Source organism: Lithobates pipiens, unplaced genomic scaffold, assembly GCF_037356315.1.
Source record: "Lithobates pipiens isolate NorthernLeopardFrog02 unplaced genomic scaffold, aLitPip1_a1.2 Scaffold_28, whole genome shotgun sequence".
NCBI classification, from domain to species: domain Eukaryota; kingdom Metazoa; phylum Chordata; class Amphibia; order Anura; family Ranidae; genus Lithobates; species Lithobates pipiens.
In genome coordinates, this window is record NW_027507789.1 from 3,797,989 (window position 1) to 3,817,988 (window position 20,000).

Consider the following 20,000-nt stretch of genomic DNA (forward strand, 5'->3'; position numbering starts at 1 on the left):
TTTGGCTACATAGTACATCGTTTGGCTACATAGTACTGTTGAATATGTTTTGAAGGGCCGGTTCACACCAGAAAGCGGTGCGGCTCCCCACGTTCTGTGCGCATTTCCCACACAGCGTTCAAAATGCACTACATTTGTAATCTGCATCGGGTGTCAGTGTTAACAACACCCCAAACATTGTGCGTTTACCTGCACTGGATGGAATGATACAGTAGTACCATGTGACCTGGTTGCTGTGCCGAAATCGCACTGCAACCGGATCCCATGTGAATCGCAGAGGAGGGTGCACAGTGCGATCCATGGGGTGAACCGGCCCTGAGAGCAGACCGGATCTGGCGGATCTTTCTTTGTTGGGTAGTATGGAAGATCCTTTACTTTGGGACATTTTCGGTTGTTTATAGGTCCTGTCTGAAGGGCTGCAGAATCTATTCCCGTTTGACCACTTCAATACCGGACACTTTCACCCCCCCCCATTCCTGCCCAGGCCAATTTTCAGTGCTGTCACATTTTTAATGACGTGACATTACCCAAATTAAATTTTTATCTTTTTTTTGGGACAGATGGAGATTTTTCCTTTGATGGTATTTAAGCACCACTAAGTTTTATTTATTGCTAAATAAAAAGAAAAAACATGTTTCTTAGTTTCTGTTATAAAATTTTGCAAATAGTTTTTCTTATTCACTGATGGGCACTGATAGATGGGCGCTGATGAAGCTGCACTGATGGGCGCTGATGAAGCTGCACTGATGGGCGCTGATGAAGCTGCACTGATGGGCGCTGATGAAGCTGCACTGATGGGCGCTGATGAAGCTGCACTGATGGGCATTGATGAAGCTGCACTGATGGGCGCTGATGAAGCTGCACTGATGGGCATTGATGAAGCTGCACTGATGGGCATTGATGAGGCTGCATTGATGAGGCTGCACTGATGGGCGCTGATGAGGCTGCACTGAGAACATTGATGAGGTTGCACTGATGCGCACTGTTGAAGCAGCACTGATGAGGCTACACGGATGGGCTCCGATGAGGCTACACGGATGGGCTCCGATGAGGCTACACGGATGGGCTCCGATGAGGCTACACGGATGGGCTCCGATGAGGCTACACGGATGGGCTCCGATGAGGCTACACGGATGGGCTCCGATGAGGCTACACGGATGGGGCTACACTGATGAGGCTACACTGATGAGGCTACACTGATGAGGCTACACTGATGAGGCTACACTGATGAGGCTGCACTGATGGGCACTGATGAGGCTGCACTGATCATCAGTGTAAACAATGTGCCCTGTCAGGTCGGCCCTCCTTTACTCGCACGCTGTCTCTGTGTGAGGAAAGGAGAGCTAATAACTGGCATGTCTGTTTATAGTGACCAGCTGATTGGACTAAGCTGACCACATGGGAAAGGGCTGCTGTGATTGGCCCTCCACCGTGATCAGCCATGTCCAATGCACACAGCGGTCTCAGAGCGTGCCAGACGGGTGTGGGAGGCATGCCTGTGGGAGGGAGGTCCATGGACATCCTCCCAGAACTGGAGGCTCCAGCTGTACCCGTCTTTCAGCTATAGAGAGGGCAGGAAGTGGGTAAATCTGTACAATACAATTAGACAACATGGCCGGCCCATGGCAGCCAATACTAAAATACCAACCTGCGCAGGAAAAGTGAGAGTTGGAATCTGATTGTCATTAATAGACAACTCACGCTCTGTGCACGAGGGCACAACAAGATTGGCTTGTCAGTCCCAGTCTACTGGCCATCATTGGCAGTCCCAGTCTACTGGCCATCCTTGTCAGTCCCAGTCTACTGGCCGTCCTTGGCAGTCCCAGTCTACTGGCCGTCCTTGGCAGTCCCAGTCTACTGGCCATCCTTGGCAGTCCCAGTCTACTGGCCGTCCTTGGCAGTCCCAGTCTACTGGCCATCCTTGGCAGTCCCAGTCTACTGGCCATCCTTGGCAGTCCCAGTCTACTGGCCGTCCTTGGCAGTCCCAGTCTACTGGCCATCCTTGGCAGTCCCAGTCTACTGGCCATCCTTGGCAGTCCCAGTCTACTGGCCATCCTTGGCAGTCCCAGTCTACTGGCCATCCTTGCCAGTCCCAGTCTACTCACCATCATTGCCAGCTTGGAGATCCTGTCACAGAGAGTGCTGATGTTCCGATCGTACCACCGATCCACCTGACCCAAGTACCTGCTCAGTTCATGCATCTCACTCGGGGCTTCCTCCTGAAATGAAGAGCAAGCCGGCTTCTTACCAGGAAGAGTTGATCCATTGCGATGTCGAGAAGCAACGGAGACATCAGAGCAGAAAGAGCGATAATAATGTACAAAGTATAGTAATCGATCACAACTGGACAGTCATTCATTTTGAGATAATAAAGAAACCGCTTACATAATGTGAACCCCGTGCATTAAAAGATGAACAAAACACATACAAAAAAATAAATGTAGTTCTTCCAGGTGTGTTAGATGCACTGACAATCCCATGAACGGACTGCATTATTTTGGGAAATACACTATATTGTCAAAAGTATTGGGACATCACCTTTACACACACATGAACTTTAATGCCATCCCGGTCTCAGTCCGTAGGGTTCAATATTGAGTTGGCCCGCCCTTTGCTGCTATAACAGCTTCAACTCTTCTGGGAAGGCCATCCACAGGGTTTACGAGGGTGTCTATGGGAATGTTTGACCATTCTTCCAGAAGAGCATTTGTGAGTTCATGCACTGATGTTGGATGAGAAGGCTTGGCTCGCAGTCTCCTCTCTAATTAATCCCAAAGGTGTTCTATCGGGTTGAGGTCAGGACTCTGTGCAGGCCAGTCAAGTTCCTCCACCCCAAACTCGCTCATCCATCTTTTTGGACCTTGCTCCTAAATCTTGTGGGACGGCCTTCCCAGAAGAGGTGAAGCTGTTATAGCTGCAAAGGGCCAACTCAATATTGAACCCTCTGGACTAAGACTGGGATGTCATTAAAGTTCATGTGTGTGTAATGGCGTCCCAATACTTTTGACAACATGGTGTACAAACAGGCAATCTTACCATATCAGACAAGGAAGGGGGCTGTTCTCCATGGACGGGGATACAATAGAACTGAAGATTGGCCTTAAGGGTCCTGTGGGGCCTCCGGGCTTCTCTCTTCCTAGAGGGGAAAAAAAAATACAGAGAACGTATTTAGCCGATCTCAATTTCTGCAATATGAGAACACAAGAGCAGTTCATTGAGAGAACAATAACAGAACAGAATTCTATTCCACACAAAATATATTATAATAATTATGGACCTTAAATCTATCAAATCACTTTATGACCATTCTCACCCCTATGATTATTACCCCCCCCCCCCCCCCCCACTCCCCATTCCATAGCTCTGCACTATTCCTTATCTGACTGCAGATTTCTTTCTAAACCTTAATGCATTAGGAATGTTTGGCCACAGAAAAGGGGGTTGGATCCCGAAAACGTAATAAATTTTTAGTGCAAATAAAAAAAAAATAAAAAAAAAAAAATCATCATGGGCAGCACTCAACTGTTTTGCTGCCTACTGTCTGAGAGTGCAGTACCATTTATGAGCACAAGATGGCACCAAATACAAGCAGTTTTAATGACATTGGGCACCGTTGTATGCGGTATTTGGGTCACATGACATATATATATTTTTTTAGGCACCTCCAAAAAACAAAAAGGCTGTAAATACCTCATAAAACAGAGTTCCAGACATTTCATAAATAAATACATGAGTTATAGAAGTAGTGGTCCAGGCATGCGGTATTTAGGAAAATATGAACTTTCATCTGATTGTCGGGGCGCCGGCAGCCCCCATTGTTATTAACCACCAGGAAGCAGCTGGTTGTTAAAGCATTGGAACCCTCCCCCCCCCCTCCGGTGCCACAATTGGCACCTTTCAGGGGGGAGGGGGGTGCAGATACCTGTACAGTACAGGTATTCTGCACCCACTTCCGGGATAGCTCTCTGCGGAAAGGGGCGTAGATTACGCCCCTTTCCGCAAGTGCCCGCCCCTTTCCGCAAGTGCCCCGCTGCCTGCCGGGAAACACACAGATCCCAGAGGCAGCGGGGACCGTCCTTATTGCGCAGCGCGATTCGCGCATGCGCAGTAGGGAACCGGGAAATGAAGCCGAAAGGCTACATTTCCTGATTCCCATACCCAAGATGGCGGCGGCAGCACCCGAGAGACGATCTAGAGATCGGCTTCGGGTGCCGACATCGCGGGCGCGCTGGACAGGTAAGTGTCACTATTTTAAAAGTCAGCAGCTGCAGTATTTGTAGCTGCTGGCTTTTAAAAAAAAAAAAAAAAACGCGGAGTCCCGGCGGACTCCCGCTTTAAGGAGCCGTCACCCGCCGTCTCTATAACAGCCATGCCTTATCTGCTGTTGGCTCACCCCCAAAATCAATAACAGACCGTTATCCGAGCATGCGGCCCAGCAGTGCAGGAAGAGGGGATGACAACAAATTGGGGGGGGGGGGGCAACGAATGAGCATGGGGTACTTTGGGGGGATGTTTTTAGATGGGGGCCGGAATTCTTGTTAAAGGGAGCTTCCAGATTACAATAAGTCAACCCCCCCCCAACCAGTGAGCCAGGGTTACAGGGAAGAAGCCCTTGTCCTTCTCAACTTGGGGACAAGGTGCTTTAGGGGCACCTAACCCCCCATGTTAAGGGAATGTGCCCTGGTATGGTTCAGAAGTGGGGTGGCATGTAGGGCAACCTCCAGCATTCTGCTCCACCTCCCGCCCCCTGCCTCTGTACTAGAGCCAAAAGGTAGGTCTCTGATGTGAAGACAGGACTGTAGGATTGAAGGGTTCTGTGATGAGAAGACTCTGATGGGGGACTTTGGAGGAATAACTTTTTTTTGTGGGTACTCTGATGTAATGGGGGACTCTCATGTATAGGATGCCCTCTGATAGAGATATATAATATATGGAGGACATGACATGAAAGGGGGACTCTGATGTGATGAAAGGACCAATCACACGATGGAGAACTGCGGAGATAAATGGGGGGGGGGGGCTCTGACATGAAGAGAGAACTCTGATGTGATGGGAGAACTCTAATGGAAAGGGGTGCATCTGATGTGATAAAGGGACCATTTGATGTGATGGGAGGTTCTGATGTGAAGGGGAAACCCTAATGTAAAGGGGGGACATCTGATTTGAAGTGGGACCTCTGATGTGATGGGGGACCTCTGATGTGATGGGAGGATTTCTGATGTGATGGCGGGACCTGACCTCTGATGTGATGGGGGGGCACCTCTGATGTGATGGGGGGGCACCTCTGATGTGATGGGGGGGCACCTCTGATGTGATGGGGGGACCTCTGATGTGATGGGGGGGCACCTCTGATGTGATGGGGGGGCACCTCTGATGTGATGGGGGGACCTCTGATGTGATGGGGGACTTCTGATGTGATGGGAGGACCTCTGATGTGATGGCGGGACCTGACCTCTGATGTGATGGGGGCACCTCTGATGTGATGGGGGCACCTCTGATGTGATGGGAGGACCTCTGATGTGATGGCGGGACCTGACCTCTGATGTGATGGGGGGACCTCTGATGTGATGGGGGGACCTCTGATGTGATGGGGGGACCTCTGATGTGATGGGGGGACCTCTGATGTGATGGGGGACCTCTGATGTGATGGGGGGACCTCTGATGTGATGGGGGGACCTCTGATGTGATGGGGGGACCTCTGATGTGATGGGAGACCTCTGATGGGAGGACCTCTGATGTGATGGGAGGACTTCTGATGTAATGGGGGGACCTCTGATGTGATGGCGGGACCTGACCTCTGATGTGATGGGGGGGCACCTCTGATGTGATGGGGGGGCACCTCTGATGTGATGGGGGGGCACCTCTGATGTGATGGGGGGACCTCTGATGTGATGGGGGGGCACCTCTGATGTGATGGGGGGGCACCTCTGATGTGATGGGGGGACCTCTGATGTGATGGGGGACTTCTGATGTGATGGGAGGACCTCTGATGTGATGGCGGGACCTGACCTCTGATGTGATGGGGGCACCTCTGATGTGATGGGGGCACCTCTGATGTGATGGGAGGACCTCTGATGTGATGGCGGGACCTGACCTCTGATGTGATGGGGGGACCTCTGATGTGATGGGGGGACCTCTGATGTGATGGGGGGACCTCTGATGTGATGGGGGACCTCTGATGTGATGGGGGGACCTCTGATGTGATGGGGGGACCTCTGATGTGATGGGGGGACCTCTGATGTGATGGGAGACCTCTGATGGGAGGACCTCTGATGTGATGGGAGGACTTCTGATGTAATGGGGGGACCTCTGATGTGATGGGAGGACCTGACCTCTGTTGTGATGGGAGACCTCTGATGGGAGGACCTCTGATGTGTTGGAGGGGAATCTCTCATGGGAGGACCTCTGATGTGATGGGGGGAACCTCTGATGTGATGGGGGAACCTCTGATGTGATGGGGGAACCTCTGATGTGATGGGGGAACCTCTGATGTGATGGGGGGCCTCTGATGTGATGGGGGGCCTCTGATGTGATGGGGGGCCTCTGATGTGATGGGGGGCACCTCTGATGTGATGGGGGAACCTCTGATGTGTTGGAGGGGAATCTCTCATGGGAGGACCTCTGATGTGATGGGGGGAACCTCTGATGTGATGGGGGGGCTTCTGATGTGATGGGGGGGCTTCTGATGTGATGGGGGAACCTCTGAAGTGATTGGGGGAACCTCTGAAGTGATGGGGGGAACCTCTGATGTGATGGGGGGAACCTCTGATGTGATGGGGGGAACCTCTGATGTGATGGGGGGACCTCTGTTGTGACGGGGGGACCTCTGATGTGACGGGGGGACCTCTGATGTGACGGGGGGACCTCTGATGTGATGGGGGGAACCTCTGATGTGATGGGGGGCCTCTGATGTGACGGGGGGACCTCTGATGTGATGAGGAAACCTCTGATGTGATGGGGGGCCTCTGATGTGACGGGGGGACCTCTGATGTGATGGGGGGGCCTCTGATGTGATGGGGGGGCCTCTGATGTGATGGGGGGGCCTCTGATGTGATGGGGGGGCCTCTGATGTGATGGGGGAACCTCTGAAGTGATGGGGGGAACCTCTGATGTGATGGGGGGAACCTCTGATGTGACGGGGGGAACCTCTGATGTGACGGGGGAACCTCTGATGTGACGGGAGGACCTCTGATGTGATGGGGGGCTTCTCATATTATGGGGGGACTTCTGGATTTTGCATACTTGGGGTGCTGCAACTGAAAAAAGGATGACAATTCCTGGTGTAGTCAGAAGTCTGTCCTGCTGAAGGAATTATCCGCTGGATCCTAATTACTGCCATTTTGCTTCCTTTCCTCATAAAAATCTTGTGGATCTGATGATCGCACTCCTATTGTACAGCTGTATAAATGCGGACCCACATGGCGGCCCCCTCTGCACTGTTTCCCATGATGCCCTGGTGTATGGAGATGGATTTGATGCTGCACTCGGCTCTGATTGGCTCCTCAATGAGCCACATTTTAGGTTTGATTGATACCTGAAAGAGTAGTAAGCTTTGGCCAGTCTGCCCAGAGCCCTGTCATCTCCCAGAATGATGACCCGAGCGGTGGGCAGCCTGTCAGGACCAGATGGGACCTCCGTGCTGTGCCCCGATAGCCTCTGTAGTGTCCCTGTCCGGCTTCCCTTGGGTGCCTTAGTGAGGTTCTGGAGCAGGATGGTGGGGTCCAGGTCTTTCTTCTTGATGCACGGCTTCCTATACAGCTTGGTTGGTTCCTTCTCCTCCACCACCGGCAAGTCCCTCTCAATCCCGCTATCGTTGGACCACACCGAAATACGGTTCTGTTCGCTGCCCTCCGAGTCCATTGCCAGGTCTGGCATCTTGAATGACTCGATCTCGGCGTCTGTGGCTTGAGTCTCACGGGTGAATATCATGAGCTCTTTCCCTGAAGAGAGATAAAAGGATGAAGATATCAGACATCTCTAAAAATGGAGACCCCCCCACTATGAACATCTTATCTGTGGCAGTTGAAAGAAGAAAAAGTTAAAGGAGTAGTGCACAGATGGCAGGGACTACTTATAATGGACACAGCGGGTGTACAGACCCAGGAACTCAGCACAGGGATGGTGGGAACCCATCATAATGGGCACAGTGGGCATACAGACCCGGGAACTCAGCACAGGGATGGTGGGAACCCCTCATAATGGGCACAGCGGGTGTACAGACCCGGGAACTCAGCACAGGGATGGTGGGAACCCCTCATAATGGGCACAGCGGGTGTACAGACCCGGGAACTCAGCACAGGGATGGTGGGAACCCCTCATAATGGGCACAGCGGGTGTACAGACCCGGGAACTCAGCACAGGGATGGTGGGAACCCCTCATAATGGGCACAGCGGGTGTACAGACCTGGGAACTCAGCACAGGGATGGTGGGAACCCCTCATAATGGGCACAGCGGGTGTACAGACCCGGGAACTCAGCACAGGGATGGTGAGAACCCCTCATAATGGGCACAGCGGGTGTACAGACCCGGGAACTCAGCACAGGGATGGTGAGAACCCCTCATAATGGGCACAGCGGGTGTACAGACCCGGGAACTCAGCACAGGGATGGTGGGAACCCCTCATAATGGGCACAGCGGGTGTACAGACCCGGGAACTCAGCACAGGGATGGTGGGAACCCCTCATAATGGGCACAGCGGGTGTACAGACCTGGGAACTCAGCACAGGGATGGTGGGAACCCCTCATAATGGGCACAGCGGGTGTACAGACCCGGGAACTCAGCACAGGGATGGTGAGAACCCCTCATAATGGGCACAGCGGGTGTACAGACCCGGGAACTCAGCACAGGGATGGTGAGAACCCCTCATAATGGGCACAGCGGGTGTACAGACCCGGGAACTCAGCACAGGGATGGTGGGAACTCCTCATAATGGGCACAGCGGGTGTACAGACCCGGGAACTCAGCACAGGGATGGTGGGAACCCCTCATAATGGGCACAGCGGGTGTACAGACCCGGGAACTCAGCACAGGGATGGTGGGAACCGGTGTAAATACATGAAGTGTGTAACGTTTGCAGTGACATCTGTGGGAGGGGCCTCAGTCATGTGCAGAACATTTGCTCTCCGGGGGAAATATTGTTGGGAAAGTTGTGTAGAAAATAACAAATTACATAGCTGGTCGTCCTCGGTCCATAGGTGGACACTGATATTCGGGCGGGGGAGGGGGATTCTTTGGAGCTTGGATTCCGTGGCTTCTGGAAAAGAAAAGAGAAGGAACATGTCAGTGCTGATCGATTGATTGATCTGTGGAGAACAATCGATTAACGAGACCCCGGAGCTGAGTATATCTTATCCTCTGCACCCGGTAATGTGTCACCGTTTTTTGGTATTGGCTTCTGATGGCACAGCAGAGGCTCTGGCAGTGCGCCCCCTAGGCAGAAGTGCAGATTCACATATACAGTATATATACATGGGCGTCCGCAGAACTTTTTTCAGGGGGGGGCATCATTTTAGGGTCACCCATGCACCGCCCCTTTTCGACAATGTCATTATCAAATTATCATGGTCAGAGACGTAGTACAGTTCCTAAGATAAGTAATGGATAATGACCAACAGGCCCTTTTACCAGACCCAGCGAAACTACAGCAGTGATCCCTCTGGCTGGACGATCGATCATTCTGGGTCCCCCGGGGGCAACTCTGGTTAGTAGCATGTCCGTACCTGGGTTTCTCTGGCTTCTGGCACACTCCTCATTCTTTGTTCTGTAGCACTCTCTCCATCACCTTTTTTTCAGGCTGCAGTCTCTCAATCTCTCTCTTGATCGAGCTGTAGCCTCCTCCCTGTGGAAAACGGGGCTGCCAGTCTTTGGGACTATATGTCCCACAATGCTCTCCTAGCCTAGCCTCCTTTGATTGGCCCTCAGTTAGGGCAAATAGGGAAGGAACGGAGTGGGCAGGAAGCCCCGATAGCGACTCAACTGTGCTGAATTAAAGATCTCATCCCCAATTCCAGGGGGGGGCACTTGACCCCCCTTGCCCCTACCTGCGGACGCCCATGTGTGTGTGTGTGTATATATATATATATATATATATATATATATATATATATATATATATATATATATATGTGATTCTGCACAGAGCTGCCACCATGTAGCAGTAAATCTGCTATAGAGCAGTCATTATCTAATGGAAAAAGTCCTGGAAGTCGCACACGTCTGCAAAAACCTGTAAGAAGGTGTATGACAGTCTCAGCCCGGGCTCCAACCAGGACACACCCCCTCAACCAGGACACACCCCCCCACATCCAACACGTTTCACTCTGCCCACAGAGCTTCGTCATGGGGATCCGACTAGACCTGGAATGAGTTGGTAATAAAGTGACCCAAAATAAAATAACAGATGCCGCTCAAGGCTCCGCCGGGTCCTCCTAAATATAGCAGACAAGGGCAGAGCTCCCCCCCCCCCCATCTCTAGTCTGATCCCCGTGACTATGCTCTGTGGGTGGAGTGAAATGTGCTGGAAACTTGGCCTGGTTTGAAGGCCGGGCTCTAGTCTGATCCCCCATGACTATGTCCTGAGGCTGGAGTGAAACGCGCTGGAAAACGTGGCCTGGTTGGAGGCCGGGCTCTAGTCTGATCCCCCATGACTATGCTCTGTGGGTGAAGTGAAACACGTTGGAAAACGTGGCCTGGTTTGGAGGCCGGGCTTATTACCAATCACAGAGATCACAGTACCCCCCCCCTGACAATGCTAAATCCTGCTTTTCTCTCCAGAAGGAAGGAACCATCTTTGTTTGGGTATCGTCCAGGGTCACCCTGTACTTCCTGGGCTGAGATTCCAGATAAGAAATGACATAATCATGCTCATCTTGGTGCCTGTGCAGTTCTTGGCTTTGTTCATAAATATCTGGACACAGATCAGCCCCCTGCTGCAGCCATTCACCCTTGTGACTTGTTACAAAGTTCCAATGTTACAGGAGGCAGGAGACTGAGGAAATGCTTCCTCCTGCCTGCAGCAGACTGATGGCATCATAGCAGCCTAGGCACAGTCACTGGACTGGGGATGAGGCTCTGCGTTTTACTGATAAAAGATGAAGGTTTTCTGACAGTCGCCGTGTATATTAACATTTCAGGACGACTTGTAACATTGTTGCCAAGTCCTCTGTAATGTATATAATGCATATAATGTATATAATGTGTATAATGTATATATTATATATAATTTGTGTATAATGTATATATTGTATATAAGGTATATATTGTATATAATGTGTATATATTGTCTGTGTCTCTGTATCTCTCTCGGTGTCGTCATCAGCAGTGTGCATTTATTGCCATTTCCACACATTGACCACTTCCTGAGATCTGCCAGCGTCTCCTTCCTTCTATCGGCACCACACACGCACGCGCTGCGCCTGATCTGAGTTGCAGAACAATTTCCTCGATGTTTCAAAACGATCTGCAATTACTTCATCCCCATCGGTGTGACTTCCCTCTTTTCATCTCTAGAAATGATTCAGTATATACACTCACCGGCCACTTTATTAGGGACACCTGTTCAGTGGCTTGGTAACACAAATTGCTAATCAGCCAATCACACGGCAGCAACTCAATGCATTAAGGTATCTAGACGTGGAGAAGACGACTTGCTGGAGGTCAAACTGAGCATCAGAATGGGGGGGGGGGGGGGGGGATCTGGGTGACTTTGAACGTGGCATGGTTGTTGGTGGCAGACGGGCCGGTCTGAGTATTTCTGGGATTTTCACACACAACCATCTCTCGGGATTACAGAGAATGGTGGGAAAAAGAGAAAATATCCAGTGAGCGGCAGTTGTGTGGAGGAAAATGCCTTGCTGATGTCAGAGGAGAATGGGCAGACTGGTTCCAGATGATAGAAAGACAACAGTAACTCAAATAACCTCTCGTTACATCCAAGGTATGCAGAATACCATCTCTGAACGCACAACACATCCAACCTTGAAGCAGATTGGCTACAGCAGCAGAAGACCACACCGGGTGCCACACCTGTCAGCTAAGAACAGGAAACTGAGGCTACAATTGGCACAGGATCACCAAATATAGACAATAGAAGATTGGAAAAATGTTGCCGCTTGATCATTCTTACAGGCGGCGGCGGCGGCGGCAGGGGACACCCTCCCCCCGCCACCCTCCGGTGGTTCTCCCGGCTCGCCCCTGTGATCGGCAAGCTGGAGATCGAATCGGTCGCCGCTGGAAGTTGAGCATAGGGATTTCCGGTGACCAGATGGTCCCTCGGAGGCCTGGGCGCAACGTTATGACGTCACATCCGGGCCGGCAGAAGTAAACAATGCCGGGGGCGCGCCTGGAAGAGGTTTTTTTTTTTTTTCATCTCAGCCTTTCCAGCCTGAAGGAGAGATGTGGGGGTCTTATAAACCCCCCCCTCCCCCATATCTCTCCATAAAGAGGACCCGTCACGCTCTATGCCCCTTACAAGGGATGTATTACATTCCTTGTAATAGGAATAAAAGTGATCAAAAAATTTTTTTTAAAGAGAAAGTGTAAAAATAAAAGTTAAATAAAGAAGTAAAAAATATATATTTAAAGCGCCCCCCGTCCACGCATGCTCACACAAAGAAGCCCACGCATACGTAAATCGCGCTCTCATATGTAAATGCCGTTCAAATCACACATGTGAGATATTTTGTCGCGTGCGTTTCGAGCGCGAGCGATAGTCCTAGCCATAGACCGCCTCTGCAACTCTAAACTGGTAACCTGTTTAAACGTTTTTAAAGCGTCGTCTATGGAGATTTTTAAGTACCAAAGTTTGGCGCCATTCCACGAGCGTGTGCGCAATTTCAAAATGTGACACGTTGGGTATCTATTTACTCGGCATAACATCTTTGACATTATAGAAAAAAATTGGGCTGTTACTGTTTGTTTTTTGTTTGTTTTGTTTTTATTCATTTATATATTTTCACTTTTTTTTGGGAAAAATTGCTGCGCAAATACCGTGTGACATAAAGTTGCGCCGCCCGCCATTTTATTCCCTAGGGTCTCTGCTAAAAAAAATAAAATAAAACATAGATAATGTTTGGGGGTTCGGAGTAATTTTCTAGAAAAAAAAATAAAAAATGATGATTTGTATATGTTGGGGCAAAGTGGCAGGATTGGCCCGGATGGGGAGCCAGAGACACCAGCTGGCCCGGAGGCCGAGGCGAGAGACGGAGCAGCAGGTTAGATCATTCCTCACCAAGAATAAAGCCGGCCATAGATGGATCGAATCTCGGCTGATGCGGCAGGGACCGGCTAGGATTCCATCCATCTAATGTCCAGGCTGGTTGTACCCAAGTTGATCCATCGCTATGACTTGAATACAACCAGCCTGTTGGATTTATTTTTTTTTTTTTTTTTTTTTTTTACATACGATTACTGCCGGGGGCTACAGCCGGTAGTAGTGATCATTGTGTTCTGCTGGCCGGGAAGGCTCCCTCACCCTAAAACCCCTACCTTTCCCAGATCCCGCTCAGTTTGACGGAAAAAGACTCTTGGGTCGCTCGGCAGCCTTTTTAAAAAGCATTTGCGCCAAGCGCTTATCCCGACCTGTTCATGCCCTGACTTAGTTGGGGTAGACGGAACACTTTTTTAGGGGTGGGTCATCCAGACCTCCTGACCTTTGACCTCTGGGGGACACGCCTGCTGACCTTTGGGGGAGGTCCCTATTCCAATCCCTGAGTCCTAACCTTGTTCTTCTAGGGGAAACCCTGACCCCCTAAACCCTAACCTTAGGGGTGGGCAACCTGGTGGCCCTCCAGCTGTTGCAGAACTACAAGTCCCATCATGCCTCTGGAAGTAATTGTACCTGCCAGCCTTTGCAATGCCTCATGGGAAATGTAGTTCCCACAACAGCTGGAGGGCCCCCAGGTTGCCCCCCCCCCCCCTGCTGTAAGCTGTTTATTTACCTTGTTGCGGCGCGGTGACAATCTTGTCGTAGATCTCCCTGAGCCGCTCGCTGTGTCTTCTCCTGCTGCCTCCGCTTTCTTGCTCGCTTCGCTCCACCGCAGACAAAATTTCCTGGAACCAAAGTTCCACTTCCTCTGTGGTTTGGGTCTTTCCAGGTTAAAAAGAAATAAAACAAAACAAAAATATAAAAATGAGAAAAGAACACCTAGAAAGTGCAGAGCTGCTGTGGGTCACATGATCTGATTTTTTTTTTTGGGTCATGTGACCAGATACTGGGGCGCCTAACTTTCTGCTTAGTACAGCTGACAGGTACGCGTTTTCGCCGTGCTGCACTCCCCACCCACCCCGCCAACACCATTCCTAATGCAACTTTTGTTTGGCTAAAGCATATCTAAAAACCCCCAAAAAACAAAATTGTAACTTATTGCAAGTCCTTAGATGTGGTGGCTGCAGTCGTTTTCTTTTTTAACACACTTCCTATCCAGGGTGACGAAACTGAGGCCCCCTTCACATTTGGCCATTTGAAATGGGGGGGCAGAATTGGCACAATTGGCCAGAGGTGCGGGTCGCCGGTGTATGCAGTACCGCATTTGGCCAGAGGTGCGGGTCGCCGGTGTACGCAGTACCGCATTTGGCCAGAGGTGCGGGTCGCCGGTGTACGCAGTACCGCATTTGGCCAGAGGTGCGGGTCACCGGTGTACGCAGTACCGCATTTGGCCAGAGGTGCGGGTCGCCGGTGTACGCAGTACCGCATTTGGGCAGAGGTGCGAGTCGCCGGTGTACGCAGTACCGCATTTGGCCAGAGGTGCGGGTCGCCGGTGTACGCAGTACCGCATTTGGCCAGAGGTGCGGGTCGCCGGTGTACGCAGTACCGCATTTGGCCAGAGGTGCGGGTCGCCGGTGTATGTAGTACCGCATTTGGCCAGAGGTGCGGGTCGCCGGTGTGTGCAGTACTACATTTGGCCAGAGGTGTGGGGGCGCAGGTGAAGCGCTGAGGCACTCTGAGACACACTGAGACACTCGGTTCCCGAGTGTCTCTGAGCTGCTCCAAGTTTCCCTGGCACTCTGGCGGTACTGCATGCACTGGCGCCCCTGCACCTCTGGCCAAATGCGGTACTGCACACCCCAGCGGCTTGAATTCCGCTCCGCTTGCGAGATGATGCTTGCAAATCAAGTCAGGATTTTTTACCCAAAAAAATAGCTCGTAATGCGAAAACGCTTGTTCATTTTGTTCTGGTGTAACGTCGCACGACCGCACGATTGTCAGTTGAAGCGACGCAGTCCCGAATCGCAAAAAGTGCTCTGGTCAGGAAGGGGGGTAAATACTCCCGGGGCTGAAGTGGTTAAATCCACTAGATGTTGTTCTGGTAAATCCCAGTATTGGCAGACTGGCGGCCCAAGGCTAAATGCAGCGATCTTCACTTACCTCCAGCACCCTCTGCAGCAGAGCGTTGTCGCAGTCCTTTCCCAGCGCGGCCTGGACGCTGTTGGCGATGACGTAACGCATGCATGATACGGAGGTGTGAGACATCTGACCAGCCTGAGTTTCCCGTAGAAGAGTGTTACATACGGCCTCGGAGACCAGGCCGGGGTCCAGAAACAGCAGCACCCTGCGGAAGAACGCCATTCTTTCTTTACTGCCTTTTTAGAAGAGAACCCTAAAGCAAAACCCATCATGAGAGAATTACGTGACCGCGCCTTCCGGAAAAAAAAATGGACATTTCCTGTCTGTCATACCAGAGTGTCCAATTCAACATTTTATTGGATGCTGATCCAGACCAGGCATAGGAAGTAGAGCTGCACGATTCTGGATAAAATGAGAATCTGTATTTTTTATTTTTGCTTAGAATAAAGATCGCGATTCTCGTGGCGTAACATCATCTTTTCATCAAATTTTTTTATACAAAAAAAATTGTGTATTTCCCCCCCCCAAAAAATTCATTTGAAAGACCACTGTGCAAATACATTGCGACATAAAATATTGCAATAACCGCCATTTTATTCTCTTGGGTCTCTGCTAAATCGCCATCTCGATTCTTAATGACTAATCGTGAAGCTCTAATAGGAAGTAGAACTAAACTGTATCTGAGCAAAACAAACTGAAAACTCTAATTTTGAATGTTAAAGCAAACGCCCCCATCCCTCCATGGTTTGTTTTGTATCACTTTTAAAAACAACCCCCACCCCCAGCATTTCTAGCAGTGGCCATCTTGAGTAAGGGCAGATAATTCCTGTGTAGCATTTACTTCCTGGAATCTACCCTTAGCTCATGCATGCAGTTGTTTCATCAGATTTTGCGACCCGTCCAGTAACAGAAGTGACGTTCCGTTGCTGCCATCTTGCTGCACTCTGTTTTGTTCCGCTCTGCCCGTTACTTCGTTCTGGTGTTCTGTAATGGCAGTGGAGAGAGTCTCTGCTGCTGGGGGACACCTGATGTAAGGGGAACACCGCTGTGGAATACCTGATGTAAGGAGGACCCCTTTGGGGGATACCTGATGTAAGGGGGACCCCGCTGGGGGATACCTGATGTAAGGGGGGCTCCACTGGGGGCACCTGATGCAAGACGGGCTCCACCGGGGGCACCTGATGTAAGGGGGGCTCCACCGGGGGCACCTGATGTAAGGAGAGACTCTGCTGTGAATGCCTAATGTAAGGAGGGACACCTAATGTAAGGAGGGACTCTGCTGAGAATGTCTGGTGTAAAGAGGTACTCTGCTGGGGACACCTGATGTAAGAAGGGACTCTGCTGGGGGCACCTGAAGTAAGGAGGGACTCTGCTGGGGGCACCTGAAGTAAGGAGGGACTCTGCTGGGGGCACCTGAAGTAAGGAGGGACTCTGCTGGGGGCACCTGAAGTAAGGAGGGACTCTGCTGGGGGCACCTGAAGTAAGGAGGGACTCTGCTGGGGGCACCTGAAGTAAGGAGGGACTCTGCTGGGGGCACCTGAAGTAAGGAGGGACTCTGCTGGGGGCACCTGAAGTAAGGAGGGACTCTGCTGGGGGCACCTGATGTAAGGAGGGACTCTGCTGGGGACACCTGATGTAAGGAGGGACTCTGCTGGGGACACCTGATGTAAGGAGGGACTCTGCTGGGGGCACCTGATGTAAGGAGGGACTCTGCTGGGGGCACCTGATGTAAGAAGGGTCTCTGCTGGGGGCACCTGATGTAAGAAGGGTCTCTGCTGGGGACACCTGATGTAAGGAGGTCTCTGCTGGGGACACCTGATGTAAGGAGGACTCTGCTGGGGACACCTGATGTAAGGAGGACTCTGCTGGGGACACCTGATGTAAGGAGGACTCTGCTGGGGACACCTGATGTAAGGAGGACTCTGCTGGGGACACCTGAAGTAAGGAGGGACTCTGCTGGGGGCACCTGAAGTAAGGAGGGACTCTGCTGGGGGCACCTGAAGTAAGGAGGGACTCTGCTGGGGGCACCTGAAGTAAGGAGGGACTCTGCTGGGGGCACCTGAAGTAAGGAGGGACTCTGCTGGGGGCACCTGAAGTAAGGAGGGACTCTGCTGGGGGCACCTGATGTAAGGAGGGACTCTGCTGGGGGCACCTGATGTAAGGAGGGACTCTGCTGGGGGCACCTGATGTAAGGAGGGACTCTGCTGGGGGCACCTGATGTAAGGAGGGACTCTGCTGGGGGCACCTGATGTAAGGAGGGACTCTGCTGGGGGCACCTGATGTAAGAAGGGTCTCTGCTGGGGACGCCTGATGTAAGGAGGACTCTGCTGGGGACACCTGATGTAAGAAGGGACTCTGCTGGGGACACCTTATGTAAGGAGGGACTCTGCTGGGGACACCTGATGTAAGAAGGGACTCTGCTGGGGACACCTGATGTAAGAAGGGACTCTGCTGGGGACACCTTATGTAAGGAGGGACTCTGCTGGGGACACCTTATGTAAGGAGGGACTCTGCTGGGGACACCTGATGTAAGGAGGGACTCTGCTGGGGACACCTGATGTAAGGAGGGACTCTGCTGGGGACACCTGATGTAAGGAGGGACTCTGCTGGGGACACCTGATGTAAGGAGGGACTCTGCTGGGGGCACCTGAAGTAAGAAGGGACTCTGCTGGGGACACCTGAAGTAAGAAGGGACTCTGCTGGGGACACCTGAAGTAAGAAGGGACTCTGCTGGGGACACCTGAAGTAAGAAGGGACTCTGCTGGGGACACCTGGTGTAAGAAGGGACTCTGCTGGGGACACCTGGTGTAAGAAGGGACTCTGCTGGGGACACCTGGTGTAAGAAGGGACTCTGCTGGGGACACCTGGTGTAAGAAGGGACTCTGCTGGGGACACCTGGTGTAAGAAGGGACTCTGCTGGGGACACCTGGTGTAAGAAGGGACTCAGAAGAAGGATGCAGGCGGGTGCCGGCGATAAAATACTAGTTTTCACTACTAAAATACCACATCACGTCAAGAGATCGCGCATGCAGTATTTTAGTAACTTTTTTTTTTATGAATTGTATAAAAAAAATGTGTTTAAAAACGCAATGCGCTATTTTATCGCTGATCTTAAAGCAGTAGATACCGTTTCGTGAATGGAGCCCGTTTATCATCTATATAATGACAGTCACTCACTTGTCCTGTTGCTGAGAAACGTCTCTTTTCAGGTTTTGTTCGGAAACGACCATTTTCTGATAGGAAAATCCTGAAAGAATAAAATGTCTATTAAGAAAGGACCCCACTGGGTACGGTGGTCTGGGGCGGGTTTACTAAAGGCAAATAGACTTTGCACTTTGCTCCAAAGCTCAGTGAATGAGGCGAAGCTTCACTTTGCAAAGAATACATGCAAAGGGAAAAACAAACAGCACTTTTTGCTTGCACATGATTAAACCTCCCAACTTTCTGAAATGGGAATGAGGGACACCCATTGCCAAAAAAAAAAAAAGTATGTAGGCATAAGACACACCCCCTGCCACGCCCTCTTAAAGGAGAATTATACAAAATGATTGGTTAAACCCACAATTGCTTTTTTTTTTTTTTTTACCTCCTACTATTCCTTAATATTGTCTTTTATAAAGGCAGCAATTTAGAAATTGGATGGAAGGTTTAGCACTGAGAAACACTTTTTGAAAGATTAAAAAAAAGCGCATTTTATATACACAACTATATAGATCAGAGCAAAATGAGGAGGAATGAGGGACAGGGGGACATTGCTCCAAATCAGGGACAGTTGGGAACCAATCATGATTGGATGATGGAAGTCAGCAGAGCTTCTGCTCATTTACTAAGCTCTGGTGCAACTGCACTTTGCAAAGTGCACCGTCTATTTGCCTTCAGTAAATCAACCCCGTAATATGAGCGCAATAAAAAGATGAACAAAATACTTTGGTGCAAGAAAAAAAAAAAGCGTATTTTCCTGGGTCCATGTCTAGTGATAAATCTTCAGCATTTTTTACTTTAATTAACACATTGAACACAATAAAAATAAACATTCCCCAGTAAACTATTTTTGTTAAAATTCTTACCCCAGCAATTTACAACTTTAGATGCTGCTGGCTGTCGGTCTCTCGGTGCTGCTTCCCTAAACTTCCAGTCTTTAAAGGAAAGAGTTAACACTGGACAGTGCAGTCTACAGCCAGTCTGTTTGCTCGGTGAAGAGAGAGGGATGCTGCTGTGAGTGTGCCTGCCCCATCACTAAGGACTATGGCAGCTGGTTGGGGAAGGAGGAGCGCTCACACAGCTCCTAATTTTTTATTATTCTTCCAGGTGTGTGTGTGGTGCATGGACAGCCTGCAGACACCCCATGGAAATCCCATGGACAGCCCGTGGACAGCCTGCAGACAGCCCATGGACGTCCTGCGGACACCTCATGGACATCCTGCAGACACCCCATGGAAATCCCATGGACAGCCTGTGGACACCCCGCAGACACCCCACGGACACCTCATGAACATCCTGCAGACACCCCATGGAAATCCCATGGACAGCCTGTGGACACCCCGCAGACACCCCGCAGACACCCCGCAGACACCCCACGGACACCTCATGAACATCCTGCAGACACCCCATGAAAATCCCACGGACAGCCCGTGGAGGTCCTACGAACACCTCAT

The 20,000-nt window shown here is 50.9% G+C and overlaps 1 protein-coding gene across 2 annotated transcripts in view; it reads right to left on the reverse strand.

Moving 5' to 3' along the window:
* PIK3R6 (phosphoinositide-3-kinase regulatory subunit 6) overlaps positions 1–20,000 on the reverse strand; it is a 51,640-nt gene that overhangs the window by 16,624 nt on the left and 15,016 nt on the right. The window contains exons 5-11 of one of the 2 annotated variants that reach the window (XM_077458586.1): positions 18,523–18,592; positions 15,367–15,550; positions 13,940–14,087; positions 9,172–9,255; positions 7,535–7,940; positions 3,037–3,136; positions 2,106–2,219 (exon numbers count right to left, since the gene is read on the reverse strand). In XM_077458586.1, the coding sequence (XP_077314712.1) occupies positions 2,106–2,219; positions 3,037–3,136; positions 7,535–7,940; positions 9,172–9,255; positions 13,940–14,087; positions 15,367–15,550; positions 18,523–18,592 (1,106 nt within the window). Of the gene's footprint in view, positions 1–2,105; positions 2,220–3,036; positions 3,137–7,534; positions 7,941–9,171; positions 9,256–13,939; positions 14,088–15,366; positions 15,599–18,522; positions 18,593–20,000 lie in introns of those variants that run through there. The other variant, XM_077458587.1, reaches the window with a different exon arrangement.